At 39.3% G+C, this 16,821-nt stretch overlaps 1 protein-coding gene across 1 annotated transcript in view; it reads right to left on the bottom strand.

Moving 5' to 3' along the window:
• Positions 1 to 2,028, bottom strand: part of LOC109822620 (probable ubiquitin-conjugating enzyme E2 25) — a 6,674-nt gene extending 4,646 nt beyond the window's left edge. The window contains 5 exon segments of the mRNA XM_020388858.1: positions 1 to 15; positions 96 to 512; positions 624 to 752; positions 1,652 to 1,745; positions 1,820 to 2,028. The exon segment at positions 1 to 15 is cut by the window's left edge and continues 34 nt beyond it. Of these exon segments, the coding sequence (XP_020244447.1) occupies positions 1 to 15; positions 96 to 512; positions 624 to 752; positions 1,652 to 1,745; positions 1,820 to 1,845 (681 nt within the window). The 5' untranslated portion in view covers positions 1,846 to 2,028.

Genomic DNA, 16,821 nt, shown 5'->3' with positions numbered 1-16,821 from the left:
CCAATCTTTTGGGGGCTATAATAATACAAGCATAAATAAAGTTAGGGTATAAAAAGCCTCGTTAATAAATAATATAATAACGATCATAGTTATACCTTCTTAACCTCCTTATTTTCCTTTGCATAGTAATGATCTGAAAAATCTTCAACAGTATCAAATTGTTTATAAGCGTTAAATTTTACATCAATGTCTTCCTCTAAGACAATTTCCTTATCGCTCCTTGGCCTTTCAGGTGCAGTTTTCTGCAACCAAGGAACAGTAGCCTCCACCCCAGGTGGTAGATCCAAATCATCAAATTTAGCAGCCAAGCCATAGCTGCAGTCATTATCAATAATGTCATCATCGTATTCAAAATCTTCATCATCATCCTCATAGTAGTCATCATATATATCAGAAAGGTTAGAATTAGAATCTGCAGCATCTGGTTCGATACTGTTTTTAGCTGCATCTAAGGCATCAGATTCCAAGACATTATCTGTCATAGGAACCATATGATCTTCAGAAGAAACATCCTGCAAAATGATATTGGATATCATATGGCCATGTCCAAAATATTACCATAATATAAGTGAACTGCTGACAATAGGAGTATGTTCAGTGAACATGCAAAAAACTGCTCACACCTTTACTTCCTTTAGCCCATCATTATCATATATCATAGGTTTCTTGTTTTTGAGGTCCGAGCTGTTTTTGGCAATGATTTCAATGTCATCTGACTCTGGCTCATGATCTCTATATTCATCTGAGACAATCTACAAAGTCAAACAAGGAAGGATACCATTCAACAAGCCTGACAGAATGGTCTAATAAGTTTAGCTCATATTAAAGCTGAAAGCTTTACCAAATATGATTCTTCTGGATTAGCATTATGAAGACACTCAAGGTACGAAATTTAAGAGTTTCATGTATATTTTCCCTGCAATACTTTTTTTGCTATTTGTTTTGAATTTCAATTTTACATGAGTTATTTAAGTAAAAGAGTTGTCAAGTCCAAACACGAGTTCAAACATACAAAAAAAATGCATGATTCATCTCTTCCCTGCTCCATTGCTTCCTTTCTCTCTATTTAACCGTAGAAAACAAAATTTTAGAAGGTACCGATTGGATAACACGTTGCAATCCCGAAGCTGATGCGCAACATGCACATGTTAGAAGTGATGAAATTTCAGAGCATCATCCCCCTAGTTGATGGATGTAGGTGCGCCAAACATGGATCTATCTCTTTACCCAGAGATAAAACCACTCAATTGTAGCATTGAATTGTTTTAGTTGGAACCGAAGAAAAAAAGTAAGATTTATCTTGTGAGATCACTCAACTGATACAAGTGTGTCAACTAGTTCATTATTTGTCATATGACAACAACATTTTTCCACAGAACAAGTTTTATCTCAAGATACATGATCAAGGAGATAATTTTAAAACTATAATTCAGAATCTAGATTAAAGAATCACTCTTTGCCCTGAATCTTAATTCAATTCTAACCCTAACCCAAACAAAATCCCCATGAAGAAGTTTAAAAAAAACTCATATTTCCCTTCTAGAACTCCTCAATTCCATCATCTATCACAACATGCAACCCACAATCAACACCGCCAAACCCTAAATTTTCAAAAATAAAAAAAAATCCAAAAATAGAAACTTGATCTTACACTACGCTGGCGCTTCTGCTGATTGGATTCCCAGCCACCAGAGGATGACACCGAAGACGACGAAGAGCCCCCCATCATGTCGAAAAGCTGATGCCTGCAAACGGAAACCGTCAGATAACGGAGAAAAATGGGCAGTGATCTTTGTAAAACTAATTTCCTCTTGTTTACTTGGCACTGCAGCGAGTCGAGTCCATAAATGTGGATATCGGGTCACGAAGAGGATCGCCGATCGACCCGGATCCGACAAGGCTCCGACGAGGGCTTTAGAGAGAGAAAATGAGAGGAATTGGGGGAAAGGGCGACAGTTGAGGGAAGCAGAGAGAGAAAGTGATTGACGGAGCAGGAGAGAGAAAGCGATTGATTTTCTCGCTCCTCCTTTTCTCCTCTTTTGGCCGCGTGGGTACTGAACTCGGACCCGGGACTTGGACTCAGAAGCCTCGACTCCAATCGGGTGTTGCTTTCTCGTGCATGGGTCCCGCTTCGTGTTCGTGATGGGTTTCTTTTGCCAATGAGTGTACTGATGATCTTCGCTAAATTAATGCTTATTATTATTATCCAAGAAATATCTCTGTTATCCTTGTTGTCAAAGCATCATGGAAATTGAATTTGAGAACTCTTGTTAGGAAAGTATATCTAGTTTGGTAATCAAATCAATTCAGAGTAGAACGAACAAGAAATGAAATGGGAGAATGGAATGCTCAATTTTATTCTCGTATTTGGACGTGATTAGAGAATAAAGTAGGAATGAAAATCTTTTTATATTTGATGTGTGTAACTAATATACAATTTGAAAATATTTGGTATGTATTTTTAAATTTTTATTCTCACCTATAAGTGAGAATGCAGATTTTCTATCAATTCATTGGAGATGTTTACTCCCATATAAGGCGGAAATCAAGAAAAAACGAGAATGTCCATTCTAGCTTCTAAAAGAATGGTATGTTTGGTATGCATGAATAAACATTTCATTCTCACTCATTCTCGCGTACCAAATAAAACTTGCTCACAAAAAATTTCATGAATGGAAATGCTGTGAATCAAGTTCCCCCAGGCTTCATTAAAAAGTTTTAGATGACATCAAGAAAAAGCACAAAGTAGATAAAGAAAATAGTGTCACTCTGTCCTCACACAAAAACAAAACAAAAGCACATCTCCTAACCATTCTACAAAGGACAAATTTTCAAAACCAACCCTTTTTTGAGATTTATTTTTAAAAATCGAGGTTTATTTAGCATTTTTGATTTAGTCCAGCTGAAACTAGGTCGAAAACGCAACATAAATTGGTAAAACTTCACGGGATTTAGAATCGTGTGAAGTTTTGTTCTAAATCCCATGAAGCTCAATATATAGTTTCAAGTTCAAAACTAACATGATTGCAGTAGTTGGCTAAGTTGTTTTCTCAAAGAAAACTAAGCATACTAGTTGACAGAGCATATTTATATCAACTCTAATCATTTCCTGAAATCTCAAGAGAAAACATTATTATTTATATCAACTCTAATCATTTCCTGAAATCTCAAGAGAAAACATTATACATGTAGTCAAATAAAGAGCTATAAAAATTAATTTAATCATTTCCTGAAATCTCAAGAGAAAACATTATACATGTAGTCAAATAAAGAGCTATAAAAATTAATTTTTCTAGTCACTATTAAAATGATAGAACATCAAAACATGTTAGCATAAAAGATCATGGTCTATGATCATAAATGATCGTAGTATATGTCTGAAGATGTCACTGCATAGGGTTATAAATTGCCCTTAATATCTGAACATTTCAAACTAATGTGGAACTAAAATACAGCAGTTATATCATTACATGCATGCATATGCACATACATGAATGAAATTACTAATAGTTACATGCAAAACATTCAAGAGAACCTTATAATATGATTTCATATCTTAAAGTATATTTCATACTTCATATGCATAAATTTTAAATTCTCGTATTATAAGAGGTTACTTTCGGCTTTGAACCTTTCCTTAGTGAGTTCATTGCCACCTGAGGGACATAATGGACTAGACCTTGAATTAGGCCCCTTTAACCAGGTTTTAACGAAAACACACACAATACGTCTTCATCTATTGAGCAAAGCGGGTTAAGCGTTAAAGGCCATGCTCATAATAACCGGCGCATGAGAGTTTCTAGGGGTTAGCCCAGTCCCCCCCACCCCCCAACCGCGACCATCATGGTTCCTCTCACGTAGGTAAGTCCTCCAAGGGTACTATAGCTGGATATCATACCATTCGCAATACACGCGTTGGACTTATTAAGAGTAAAACTCAGCCTAACCAGCTGTATCATAAGAGCATCGTCATCATAGAGAAGGGGAAGTAGCACATGCTACTATAATGATATATAAATATATCTAGGTCGATGCTCCACACGAGTGTCTCTAGTCCATCTTATTTCTACCACATTAAACCAACATTGGGACTACGTCTCCAAATAAGGGTTGGGTCGCCACTATCATTGACCTCATATATGGGCTTAACCCCATCTCCCTCGATGAATCCAGAACCATACTCCTGGATAGACCCTTTGTTAATGGGTCAGCAATATTCTTTTTAGACTTTACAATGTCTAGAATCACAACTTTACCTAACAGGCGTTGTATATATTTATCAAGTTATTTTATAATTAGTCCTTCATATTGTTTGACATTAGGTCCCCTTCTTGTTTAAGTTATTTTTCAAATCAATCTTTCCAAGCAAGAGTACAAGTAGCAAGAAGAGGGATTGATTTGAAACAACTTATAAGGATAAGGGAAGCTAATAGCAATTTAATTATTTGATGGACTAATTTTAATATAACATTTATTCATCATATAGATAGAAGTTATAAGACATACCTCTTGATTTGATTTTTTAGAATATTGATTCATCATATCTCCTGTAACTAGGCATACTAGTTGACAGAGCATATTTATATCAACTCTAATCATTTCCTGAAATCTCAAGAGAAAACATTATACATGTAGTCAAATAAAGAACTATAGAAATTAATCTTTCTAGTCACTATTAAAATGATAGGACATCAAAACATGTTAGCATAAAAGATCATGGTCTATGGTCATAAATGATCGTAGTCTATGTCTGAAGATGTAACTGCATAGGGTTATAAATTGCCCTTAATATCTGAACATTTCAAACTAATGTGGAACTAAAATACTGCGGTTATATCGTTACATGCATGCATATGCTCATACATGAATGAAATTACTAATAGTTACATGCAAAGCATTCAAGAGAACCTTATAATATGATTTCATATCTTAAAGTATATTTCATATTTCATATGCATAAATTTTAAATTCTCATATTATAAGAGGTTGCAAATTTGTTGCCTATAAAGGAGACCTTCCAAATTTAAATTGGTTGCCTACAAAAGAAACTTTCCAAATTTAAATTTGTTGCCTACAAAAGAGACTTTCCAAATTTAAATTTATGCATATGAATTATTCTCATAATTCCGGTCCTATTATTCATGCTTGAATATAAAATGTTTCATAAGCAATTATAACAATTATCAAATAAATACAATCACATAAGCATATAACGTATAAGCCCTATTTATATGGAAACCCCATATCGAATGATTTGTAATAAATTAATAATATTGCATATGATTGTAAAACAGAGCTATAAATGAAAAGGTTTTTGTCAAAAACACTGGACTAGAAACTTAACTAGATCAGCTCCTAACCAAAAACTCCTAAAGTAAAAAGATCAAAGTTTTACCCGGATAGTTTAGCCAGGTAAGGATAGTACTAGAGGGAGATCAAAGATCAATTAAGTACATCGTTCATTGCGAAACGCGTTACGCAACCCCTAAACATTACATTAGACACCAACTAATCCAAGAAAACTTGAACCGGTTCACTTAATGATTTCTAGTTCCTAAACAGTATATGTGAATAGTGACTGTTAACAATAAATACGTAAATAGTAACTGTAAAATAGTAAATGCGTGAACAGTACTGGTGAATAGTGGTTTGCATTTTGAACAGTACTTGTACTTTTACTATTTATAAATGGTATGGTAATTTGCTACAGCACTGTCATGAATACTTAATTGCTACAGTGATATTAATTAATTATAATTAATTACATCAATTAAAATAAAGCAAGAAAATAGTTACAGAAACTGTATTTTCATATTGTTGAAATTGACATTAGGCTTCCCAGGTGGCGATGAACTCACTAAGGAAAGGTTCAAAGCCGAAAGCTACATCTCCCGAATTCACGATACGAAAGGTTGTCCAACTTATATTTGTTTTGTGATTTATTAATTTATTTATCAATTTTTGAGTTTTTAGTCAATATTGCCTTTTGGAAGGGGACCGTTGGATATTTTGTTGGAGAAAAGGCAATTTTATCTTTGTGAATAGTCCCATATTGGAAAATAAAATGAATAGTTGGTGGTTTATAATGGTTCTCCTCTTAGTGGGCTTTGAATAGTGTTTTTGGGTTTTGTATTGTTTGGGCTTTGCATATCACACACGTGCTCGCGTGCACACACGCCTCGCAACGCCGCGACGCGCACACCACGTCGCACCGCACACGTACGTTTTTTGTTTTCTCTAGCTTTATTTTGCACATTTTTTATGTGTGTAACGGCTACAGTTTTATTGCGTAACGGTCGATATTATGGCGAATGTTACCAAATTGATTGCTAGATTTTGTAACGGCTCTCTAAAACCCCTATATAAGCAGCCCTTCTCATTCTCGAAAAATATACAACAGAACTCGTGTTTCTCTTCTCTCCTCTGCATATTATTTTCTTCTATATTTTGGTTTTACTTTTGGGCAACTTTCTTCATCTGAGCAAAAACTCTGTTCTCTCGCCCGAGTACAAAGGTCGGCCGCTTCCGGGGGTTTTTACCGCTAGGGGAGAGGGGATTATCTGCGGCAAGGCGATAGGTAGGTCCTCAATCTTCTAGGGTAGTATTTACAAAACCGCTCCCGATTAGGCCAGAATTTATTATTTTATTTTATTCGGATTTATCTGCATACTATAATTTTATTTGATATTTTTTCCAACAATCTAGATGATTGATATCTTGAGTTCGAATCTCATCCCAACATAATTTTTTTCCTTGAAAGGTAAAAATTTTTACTAGGCTAGGATTTGAACCCTACACTTCCCATCCGAGTCTTATAAACTAATACTACAACCACTAAACTCACCACACATTATTGCTTAATTTGTGAATCTTGTTTATTATATACTTCACGGGATTTAGAAATCCCATGAATTTTGGTAGCAAACCACCAGCTGCGCCAAGCTTTTTTCTTTAGCGCTTTCTAAATCCCGTAAAAGTTTTCGCAACTTATTTAACATTTTTGACTCAGTTTTAGCCAGCTAACTGAAACTAGGTCTAAAATACTAAATAAATGATAAATAGGTCAATTTTTTTAAAAATAAAGCTTTAAAAGAGCTGGTTTTGAAAATTTGTCCTTCTACAAAAGAAATAAAGATACAATGCCCAAGGAGAGGCTCGAAGAGGAGTAGCAATCTATGTTTGAGCCTGCAAGTCTACTTAGTCGCCGGCGCTGGAGGAAGTGACCGCATCGAGATCCACCCTAACAACCTGATGAATAGCAAAGGAAAGAATAGATGCATCTTGTAGATTTGTGCATTAGTTTTGCAAGTATTTTTGAAAATTCTTTTATTTCTCACGCATGTATAATGTACTCAATTTCATATGTTGCATATGTTAGATCTAATAAAAACTTGAGATCTAAACCATAAAGCCATGATTAATTCAAAGAGATTTACAAGAATAGATCTAAACCATAAAGCCATGATTAATTCAAAGAGATTTACAAGAATCAAAAGAAAAGAGCGGAATCTTATACCTGAATCCATAGATAGAGATTTACAAGAATCAAAAGAAAAGAGCGGAATCTTATACCTGAATCCATAGATTAAACTTGAGATGGGTTTTGGATCTTCTAACATTAGGGTTTCTCTAGCCAAATTCTCTCTAGAAGGGGGTGAAGAGAATTAGAGATGTGACCCTAGATTAGGGACCATAACCCTTTATTTATAGATGTTGTACATTTACAATTTGGCCCCTCATCAAATCACAATTACAACCTGGTATCTGCACATATAACCCCATGACTTATTTAAATACCCATTAACCCAAATTAATTGATCAATTTAGTGGGTTATCCTGAAGGAACTATATCAATATAGGATCAAAGCGGCCTTCGTCACATTTATCGTGACTCGACCCATCAATGGTCACATATACCAATACAATCAAACGACATAGATCAATCATGGATGTGCAGCATGAAAATTACATGCAATGTGATCAGTACATGTCTATTTTCAACTGGTCCTCCTTAGTGAGGTCAAAACCAAACATAATGTAACAGAGTGTCTTAACTGAATACTTTATTCTGATCAGACAATACAACCAAACATAAAGCACCACAAATACAAACTCCCACTAAAACATAATATCCTCAAATAATACCACACCCATATGAGCAGTATGCTCATGAAAGACCTTAGGTGGCAGTCCCTTAGTAAGAGGATCAGCTATCATGGAGTTTGTCCCAATGTGCTCTATGGATATCTGTCCACTCTGTACCCTTTCTTTCACAACCAGGAACTTAATGTCAATATGTTTTGACTTAGTTGAGCTCCTGTTGTTATTGGAATACATTACTGCAGATTTATTGTCACAATATAGCCTTAGTGGTCTTTCAACATTTTCCAAAATGCGCAGTCCCGTGACAAAATTTCGCAGCCATATTCCCTGATTGGATGCCTCATAGCAAGCTACAAATTCTGCTGCCATAGTGGAGGAAGCTACAAGTGTTTGTTTGACACTTTTTCATGATATAGCTCCTCCTGCTAACATATAAATATAGCCTGATGTAGACTTTCTGTTATCTTGGCATCCAGCAAAATCAGAATCAGAGTACCCAATGACCTCCAGTTGTTCTGATTTTCTGTATGTGAGCATCTAATCTTTTGTTTTCTGAAGATACCTCATAACCGTTTTGACTGTTATCCAATGATCCATACCAGGGTTGCTTAAGTATCTGCCTAACATCCCAACAATGTACGCAATATCCGGACGCGTACATACCTGAGCATACATTAGACTTCCTACAGCCGAAGCATAAGGAATCTTCTGCATTTCCTGAATTTCAAGGTTACCTTTAGGGCACTGATTGAGACTAAACTTGTCTCCTTTAGCAACAGGGGTGTCACCTGGTCTGCAATCTTGCATGCCAAACCTTTTAAGTACCTTATCGATATAGCTCTTTTGTGATAATCCAAGAATACCCCGAGAGCGATCTCGATGTATCTGGATCCCTAATATAAAAGAGGCGTCCCCAAGATCTTTCATCTCAAAATTCTTTGATAGAAATCTCTTGGTTTCGTGCAACATGCCTATATCATTAGTGGCAAGCAAGATGTCATCGACATACAGAACCAGAAAAATATACTTACTCCCACTGAACTTGTGATATACACAGTCATCAACAATGTTCATCTCAAAACCGAACGAGATAACTATTTGTTGAAACTTATGATACCATTGACGAGGAGGCTTGCTTGAGTCCATAGATGGATTTTCTTAATTTGCAGACCATATTCTTTGGGTCTCCTGATACAAAGTTTTCTGGTTGCACCATATAAATCATCTCATCAATGTCTCCATTGAGAAATGGATACAAAGTTTTCTGGTTGCACCATATAAATCATCTCATCAATGTCTCCATTGAGAAATACAGTCTTAGCATCCATCTGATGTAACTCAAGATCATAATGAGCAACAAGTGCCATGATTGTTCTGAATGAGTCTTTCGAAGAAACCAAAGAGAAAGTCTCTGTATAATCAATGCCTTCCTTTTGAGTATAGCCTTTAGCCACAAGACGTGCCTTATACCTCTCCACATTACCATTTGCATCCCGTTTGGTAATAAAAATCCATTTACAACCAATTGGTTTTGCACCTTCTGGCAAAGAGACAAGTTCCCAAACCTTATTGTCTTGCATAGACTTATACTCTTCATTCATGGCATCAATCCACTGTTGAGAGTTAGAACTTTTCATGGCCTGAGAGAAGTTGATTGGATCATCTTCCAACATTCCACTACTTTCCTCATGTTCTTGAAGAAATACAATATAATCATCCGAAATAGTATTTCTCCTTTCTCTCGTGGATCTCCTTAATAGCACTGCTTCTTGAGGTTGTTGAGTTTGTTCTACTGGAATAGGGAGTTGTTCAACATTGTCATCTTGAGGTTCCGGATTTATTTCTTGAGCAACAACAGGTATAGGAACCTGAATATTGTCAAAAGTAACTGTATGGATTGGATCTGAAGCTAATTCCTCCTCAAAACTAATGTCTCTAACCTTATTTCTCCCCCCAAACTCAACATCCTCAAAGAATGTTGTTGTTCCCGTCTCAAAAATATTCCTTATAGTGGGATCATAAAACTTATAGCCCCTAGAGCGTTCAGAGTATCCAATAAAGTAGCTGCTAACTGTTTTGGAGTCCAATTTCTTTTCATTTGGCCTATAAGGCCTTGCCTCAGCTGGACATCCCCAAATATGTAAATGCTTTAAACTGGGCTTTCGACCAGTCCAAAGCTCATAAGGTGTTTTAGCAACTGCTTTACTTGGTACTCTATTCAGAATGTAAGCTGCTGTCTTAAGTGCTTCTCCCCAGAGTGACTCTGGTAAAGAAGAATGAGCAATCATACTTCTTACCATATCCTTAAGAGTCCTGTTTCGTCTTTCAGCTACACCATTCATGTTAGGTGAACCCGGCATGGTGTACTGTGGGACGATACCGTATTCCTCTAGGTATCTAGCAAATGGTCCTGGACGTTGTTCACCTGAACCATCATATCTATCGTAGTACTCACCACCACGATCAGATCTAACAGTTTTAATTCTTCTGTCGAGTTGATTCTCAACTTTAACTTTATAGGCTTTGAACATGTCCAGAGACTCAGACTTTTCATGAATAAGATATAGGTACCCATAACGTGAGTAATCGTCTATGAATAATATAAAATATTGTTGACCATTCCAGGATTCCGTAGGGAATGACCCACAAATATCCGTATGTATCAATTCTAAGACATCCGAAGATCTGTTGGCACCTAATCTTTTCACTTTGGTCTGTTTTCCCTTGATACATTCAACACATACGTCGAAGTCCGAAAAATCAAGGGAATCCAAAATGCCATCAGACACAAGACGCTCAACTCTACCTTTTGAGATATGACCTAAGCGCTTATGCCATAATGTCGCCGAATTTTCCTTATTTAATTTACGCTTAGTACCACGTGATTCCACATGCAAGGATTCATTGTAAGAAGCAATTGTATCAAGCAAATATAGGTTGTCATAAATACTCAAGTAACCGGTTCCCACAACATTTGAATTAAAAGATAAACTGAATTGACTGTTTCCAAATGAACAAGAATAACCTGATTTGTCCAATACAGAAACAGAAACCAAATTCCGTCTAAAAGACGGTACTACAAAAGTATCTTTTAAATCCAAATAATAACCAGTTCCTAACAACAACCTAAAGTGCCCAATTGCTTCCACATCTACCGATTGTCCGTCGCCCACAAAGATGTGTCTTTCAACATCACTTGGCTTTCGGTAGCTCAGGCAACCCTGCATAGAAACACTTATGTGAGTAGTAGCACCAGAGTCTAACCACCAAGTGTTTCTAGGTACTGAAGCTAAATTAACCTCAGAACAGACCAAAGTAAGGAACGTACCCTTATTAGCACGCCAGGCGTGATATTTTGTACAATCCTTCTTCACGTGTCCAGGCTTGTTACAGAAGAAACAACCCTGATTTTCCTTATGTTATTTCTTCTGAACTAGACCCTTAGCAGCTTCATTATCATTCTTCCTTTTCTTGCCCTTATCCTTAGAGGCATAGGCCAAATGAGTGTTCGCGGGGAAAATCGTTTTTATTGAAGTCATTATTTCCTTAAGCAACAGTTTATCGGTTACAAAAGATCCGGTCTTTTTATAAGATCCGGTTATAACAAAATCAAAGAAAAAATTTAAAAATTACAACTTTCCTCCTTTCGGAACAAATCGCAAGATCCTGTTTTGCGGTCTCTTGCTTGTGTGGGTTCTTCGCTTGCGCCGGGGTTAATCCGTGGACCACCGCACGATCTTGATCCGGTCGGATCTACACGGTATGACGGGTGCTATTTCACGAAGGAAATAACAGCCGGGGGTACTATTTCACCAAGGAAATAATAGCCTTTAGTAATTAAAATCGACCAAGCGAAATCGATACTCTTCTCGGGATCAAAAACCAAGTTTTGATCCGGAGGATAACCGTGTGGATCTTAGATCTGATCTCTCTCGAACTCCTGCCTTATTTGACGTGGATGATCGCCAAGAACCAGATCTGAAAAGTTCAAGTCTTCAAAGCTTCAAGATTCCGAAGTTGAGCTCTCAATCCAGCAGAGTTTCGCCTCCAAAAAATCCAACCCTTTCAAAATGAGCCCTCCTCCTCTATTATAGGCCTCTTAAACCAGATCTGGGCTCAGATCTGGGCCCAGATCTGGGTGGCTCGGCCATGGCCTCGGCCACTAGGTGCTCGGTCACCAATAGGTGGATCGGCCGCCACCTAGGTGGCTTGGTTTTGCGAGCCACCAAGTGTGGCTCGGCCACGAGCCACCCATGAGGCTGCGTCGTCAAGGCCGAACCCTCCTGGTGTTTGGTTTTACCATCTTTTCGTCTCGTGTTTATCCAAACTTCATTGTTGATCTGGACTCTGATTTTGGCAGTCTGGATCCTGATTTGCAGTAAATCGCTTTGGGTTCGAGTTCGAGTCCACTCCCGATCTTGTTTGATGTGGTGGACTCTACGTGAATGACTCGTTTGTTCATCGACCCGTTACTTGATTGGCACGCTGATTGGATGTATTCGTTGTTTGCGTGCTGCGTTCGTTAACCTCGTCGCCTCGTTAATCCGCTTCGTCGCGTTTCACTTGGTTCGGTGTTGTGCGTCTAACGATCCTGCTTGGATATATCGCTCGATGGTTCGTTGGTTTGTCGAATCACCGTGCCGAGCTGTGTTAAGGGACCTATAAGCAGTTTTATACACCTACAGATACCCCCTCCAAAGTATTTCAGTCTCATTCTTTTATAGAAGAGTCTGGAATACTTTGGATATGATTGTCCCAACCTTCAATCGGTATGACGGGACTTTGGAATGGCTTCTATTCTCGATTTTTTTAATCCTCCAGGCTATTCGGTGCTTTGTCGAATGTCTGCAAGGGTTCCGGTGCTACATTTATTGTCTGACCGTTGTCGGAATTTTGAACTTGAAGTTAATTCCTGATTTTCTGATCTTTAGCTCGTGTTTGCTGTTTCAACATAGAACTGACCATCGTTTGTTGGCGTTGAGTCTTCATTCGCAACGCGTTGTCCGGCGTTTGACACAGTTTATACTCGTATGTCTGCTGGAGTCTTGAGAAGTAGTTTACTTAAGGAATTGGAGCATGGATCTTATCCCAAGGTCGTTGGATGCTCGAGTCACGAGACCAACTCATAAAGTTGATGCGTCAATGACTCGCATATTTATAGGATTTTTGGCAAATCCTCAGCCATCAACGGGTTTGATGCGCCTTTACCGACTACCGTTTGAGTCGGGCTAGCATGCGGATTGTTTTAAGTCCGTTCCGCATGTGACGTTATGCTAAAAGAGTTAACTCTCTCGATTCAGCTCCAATTTGAATTTTGGTTCAAATCTGGTTCAAACTGGTTCAGAACTGGTTCAACCTGATTCAAGACTGGTTCAGGACTGGTTCAGGACTGGTTTAGCCTGGTTCATCCTGGTTCATCTTGGTTTGGTCTGATTCAGACTGGTCTGGTCTGGTTCAGCCTGGTCTGGTCTGGTTCAGCCTTATTTGAACTGATTTAGCCTGGTCTGGTCTGGTTCAACCTGGTCTGGTCTGGTTCAAGGCTGGTTCAACACTATAAAAGAACCCCCTTTTCTTCTCTTTAGGGCCGGCCCCCCTTCTCCCCTTTTTTGAAGTTTTCTTTTCCCTCGTGCATCTTTTCTCTTTAGGGCCGGCCCCCCTTCTCCCCTTTTTTGAAGTTTTCTTTTCCCTCGTGCATCTTTTCTCCCTCAAACCCTCAAATTTGTCTTAGATCTACCTTTCCTTTTGATCTTAGACTGAAAAATCCTTCAAAATCTCCACATATAAAATTTCTCTCAGGCCCCTCGAGCACGTGGTTCGAGCCTCCTTCAAGATCTGATTTTTGTTGGATCCTCGAGCTTTTCCTCAGGTAAATCCTCCATAATTTTGGCATATTTCATGTTTAATTCAGTATATGAATTTGTGGGATTGCATATGAGGGTTAGGGTTTGTGATTTGACGCCTCGAGCTCATATTTCAGGGGGTAGAATTTGGAGATCTGAGGGGTTTAATTATAAAAAAGAGGGGATAAAATTTTAGGGTTAGAGTTTGTCACCCTAACTAAAATTTTTTCTGTATCTGATCCTCTGATTTACTTTGCAGATCATCATGTCGCATATTCCGAGAGGTCAATCCCCTACTGCGTCGGCTGATGGCGTGCTTCCCTCGTATTCTGGTGAGCTCTTTTTTGGTGTATTTGTAGATTAATCTTTTTCCCCGTTTTGTTCTCCTTGGTGAGACAATTGGGAAGAGCCTTGATTCTTTTTCCCCGTTTTGTTCTCCTTGGTGAGACAATTGGGAAGAGCCTTGATTCTCCTTGGTGAGGATCGACACTTTAAAGATAGGTTTTGCTTGGTCAAAACCATATCTCAAAATAAATAAAGGGGGCGCTTTGAAGCTGCATTGTGCATTATAAGGCAGGGATATATTGTTGATATACACTATTTTATGAATGCACAATGTAGCCAAATCGTCTCACCCTTTATAAAGCAGTGACTCTATCTTACCCATTTGTAAGATGAGTTCAACTTCCTTTTATAACTGAGACTAACAAAAGCTTAATTGCTTGTTTCCAGTGGGATATCCTTCTGGAGCGTTCTCATCTCATGCAGTGTACGGGCTTTTTCACCTATTCCACTTACTCCTCAGTTTGCTTCGGGCACGTCGACAGAGGTTGCCCAAGTGGTGAAGGAAGGTGGACATCGAGTTCTTCGACAGCTGATCACTGATGCGCCTTTCGTGAAGGATACCAGCTCTGTTCAGCCTCTCAGAAAGACTGACTTTTTGTTTGGCGACTCTGTTAGAGATCCTGATGTAGTGTTTATTAATGCCGAGCAGTGGCTTCATAAAGATGACGGTGGTTTTCTTTATTTGCCTAAGATTCCTCGACACCGCTCATTGACTGAGCTCAGGCGTCAGGCCGTGACACGGGAGATGTCGTGGCGCTTGATGGAGGAGCACGAGAGCATTCACAGTAGCTATATTACTCATCAAGCAGCTCCTGGTTCGAGCAGGAGTCATATCATTGGATTGCGTCCTGGAGTATTGGGACTGGATACACCGTCGCGTAACGAGTTTCTTGCTTCTGCTTCTACTTTGAAGAATCGCCTCGCCGACTTAGGACGGGAGATGCCTGCGATGCGCCATAGATTCTATGGCTGGGTCCATTCTTTAGACAAGCTTTGGTGGGCTCGTATGACGAAGTACGTCTTAAGCCGATGGAGCGAGGAGTTGCACGCTTGTGGTCTATATGCAGCTATTCGTTCCACCATGTATGGTTTACCCGTCAGCGCTAAACATTTCTTCACTTTGTGCGAGCTCTATAACCCAGATTCGAACACTTTTCTGACTAGGCACTGTTATTTGTTCAGAAATCTGGAGAGCAATTCTGGCGAGGCTATTTGTGAGCTGGCAACGCTTACTCCTTCAGAGGTTAATGGTCTGCTGAAGAAGATTGACGCTCACTCCTATACCATTAGCAGTCTCGAGAGTGGCTTTCCTGCGAGGACCAAGTTTAAATCATTCTTATGGCATGCGACCGCATCGATTCAGCCGATGACCCTTCTCTCTGGTTACCTAGCTATCTGGTTAAAGAAATGCGTGGTCTCATATCAGTCCAGTGATATTTTGCCATTAGAAGTGCTCTACCCAGCGGTTCAACTTGCCTATAAAAAGGAACTTTCGCTTCTTCCGGTGATGGTGGCTAACATTCATCGAGGGCTTCGATAGATTTCTAGTACTTTCACACAGAAAGGCACCGTAGACCGCTCTGTTCCCCTACTACAGTTGTTTGAGAATGGCAGGTGGGAGGGGCGAGGATTCTTTGAAGTCAGGAAGCAGCTACAGGTCCACAAGTGTTGGGTATTTTCCACTTGCTTCCCGCAGTTCTCGAGCCAATATGGCGAGTGTTTGACTGATGAGGAGAGGCCGAGGGGGACTCAAACTCATTTAGATGTCGGCCGCTTTAATTGGCTAGTGAACATTAGGCCGGGTTATATGACCTTACGGGTGAGGAATCAGTATTTCATAGAGCCATATCTACCCTGCCGATTCGCCCACCAGTTTGGTTATGATCAGCTTTATGTCGGGAACCCGCGTCAGCAACTTCAGACTCATGGCGGTTTGGTGGACGGTCTCCGGGCATGGCTGTGGACCGTGACGGGCTGTACTGGTGCTAAGTTCAGTCTCCCGAGTGCTGAGCGTCAGTTAAAGCTCACCTTCTTAAGCTGCAGGTGGTTATTAGCAGCTAACAAAACCGTCCCTATGTGTCCCCGTGAAGCCGATTGCAGAGCTAGTGGCCGAGGAAGCTTCTCAGGCTGATTCTCGTGTGATTAGGGAAAATGCTCGGTTACAGAGGACGCGGAGCAAGACTCGTCGGATTGACGAAGAAGGAAAGAAGATCTTCAATTCTGCTGATGAGGCTTCAGGCGGAGATCTTGAAGATTACGAGGACTGTTCCGAGCGAGGTTAACTACCTATCCTTTCCTTCTGTCTTCCAGAATTATTAATCTTGACAATTGTTTGATGTTTCAGGGACCGTGGCTGACAAAGATGAAGAATTCAGTCCTTTTTCCCAGGCGAGACCTTCTATTGTTGTCCCAGCTGCTCGGCGGAAGAGACTAGCCCACAAGCCGCGTGCAGATTCACGAGCATCTGAGATGGATTTGGCTGGTGATGATCCCGTTAGTGACGGAGGTAACATCTACCCTATAGACCATCCTC

The sequence above is a fragment of the Asparagus officinalis genome, chromosome 1 (genome assembly GCF_001876935.1).
Source record: "Asparagus officinalis chromosome 1, Aspof.V1, whole genome shotgun sequence".
In the NCBI taxonomy this organism is placed as follows: domain Eukaryota; kingdom Viridiplantae; phylum Streptophyta; class Magnoliopsida; order Asparagales; family Asparagaceae; genus Asparagus; species Asparagus officinalis.
This window is presented reverse-complemented; position numbering and strand designations above follow the sequence as displayed.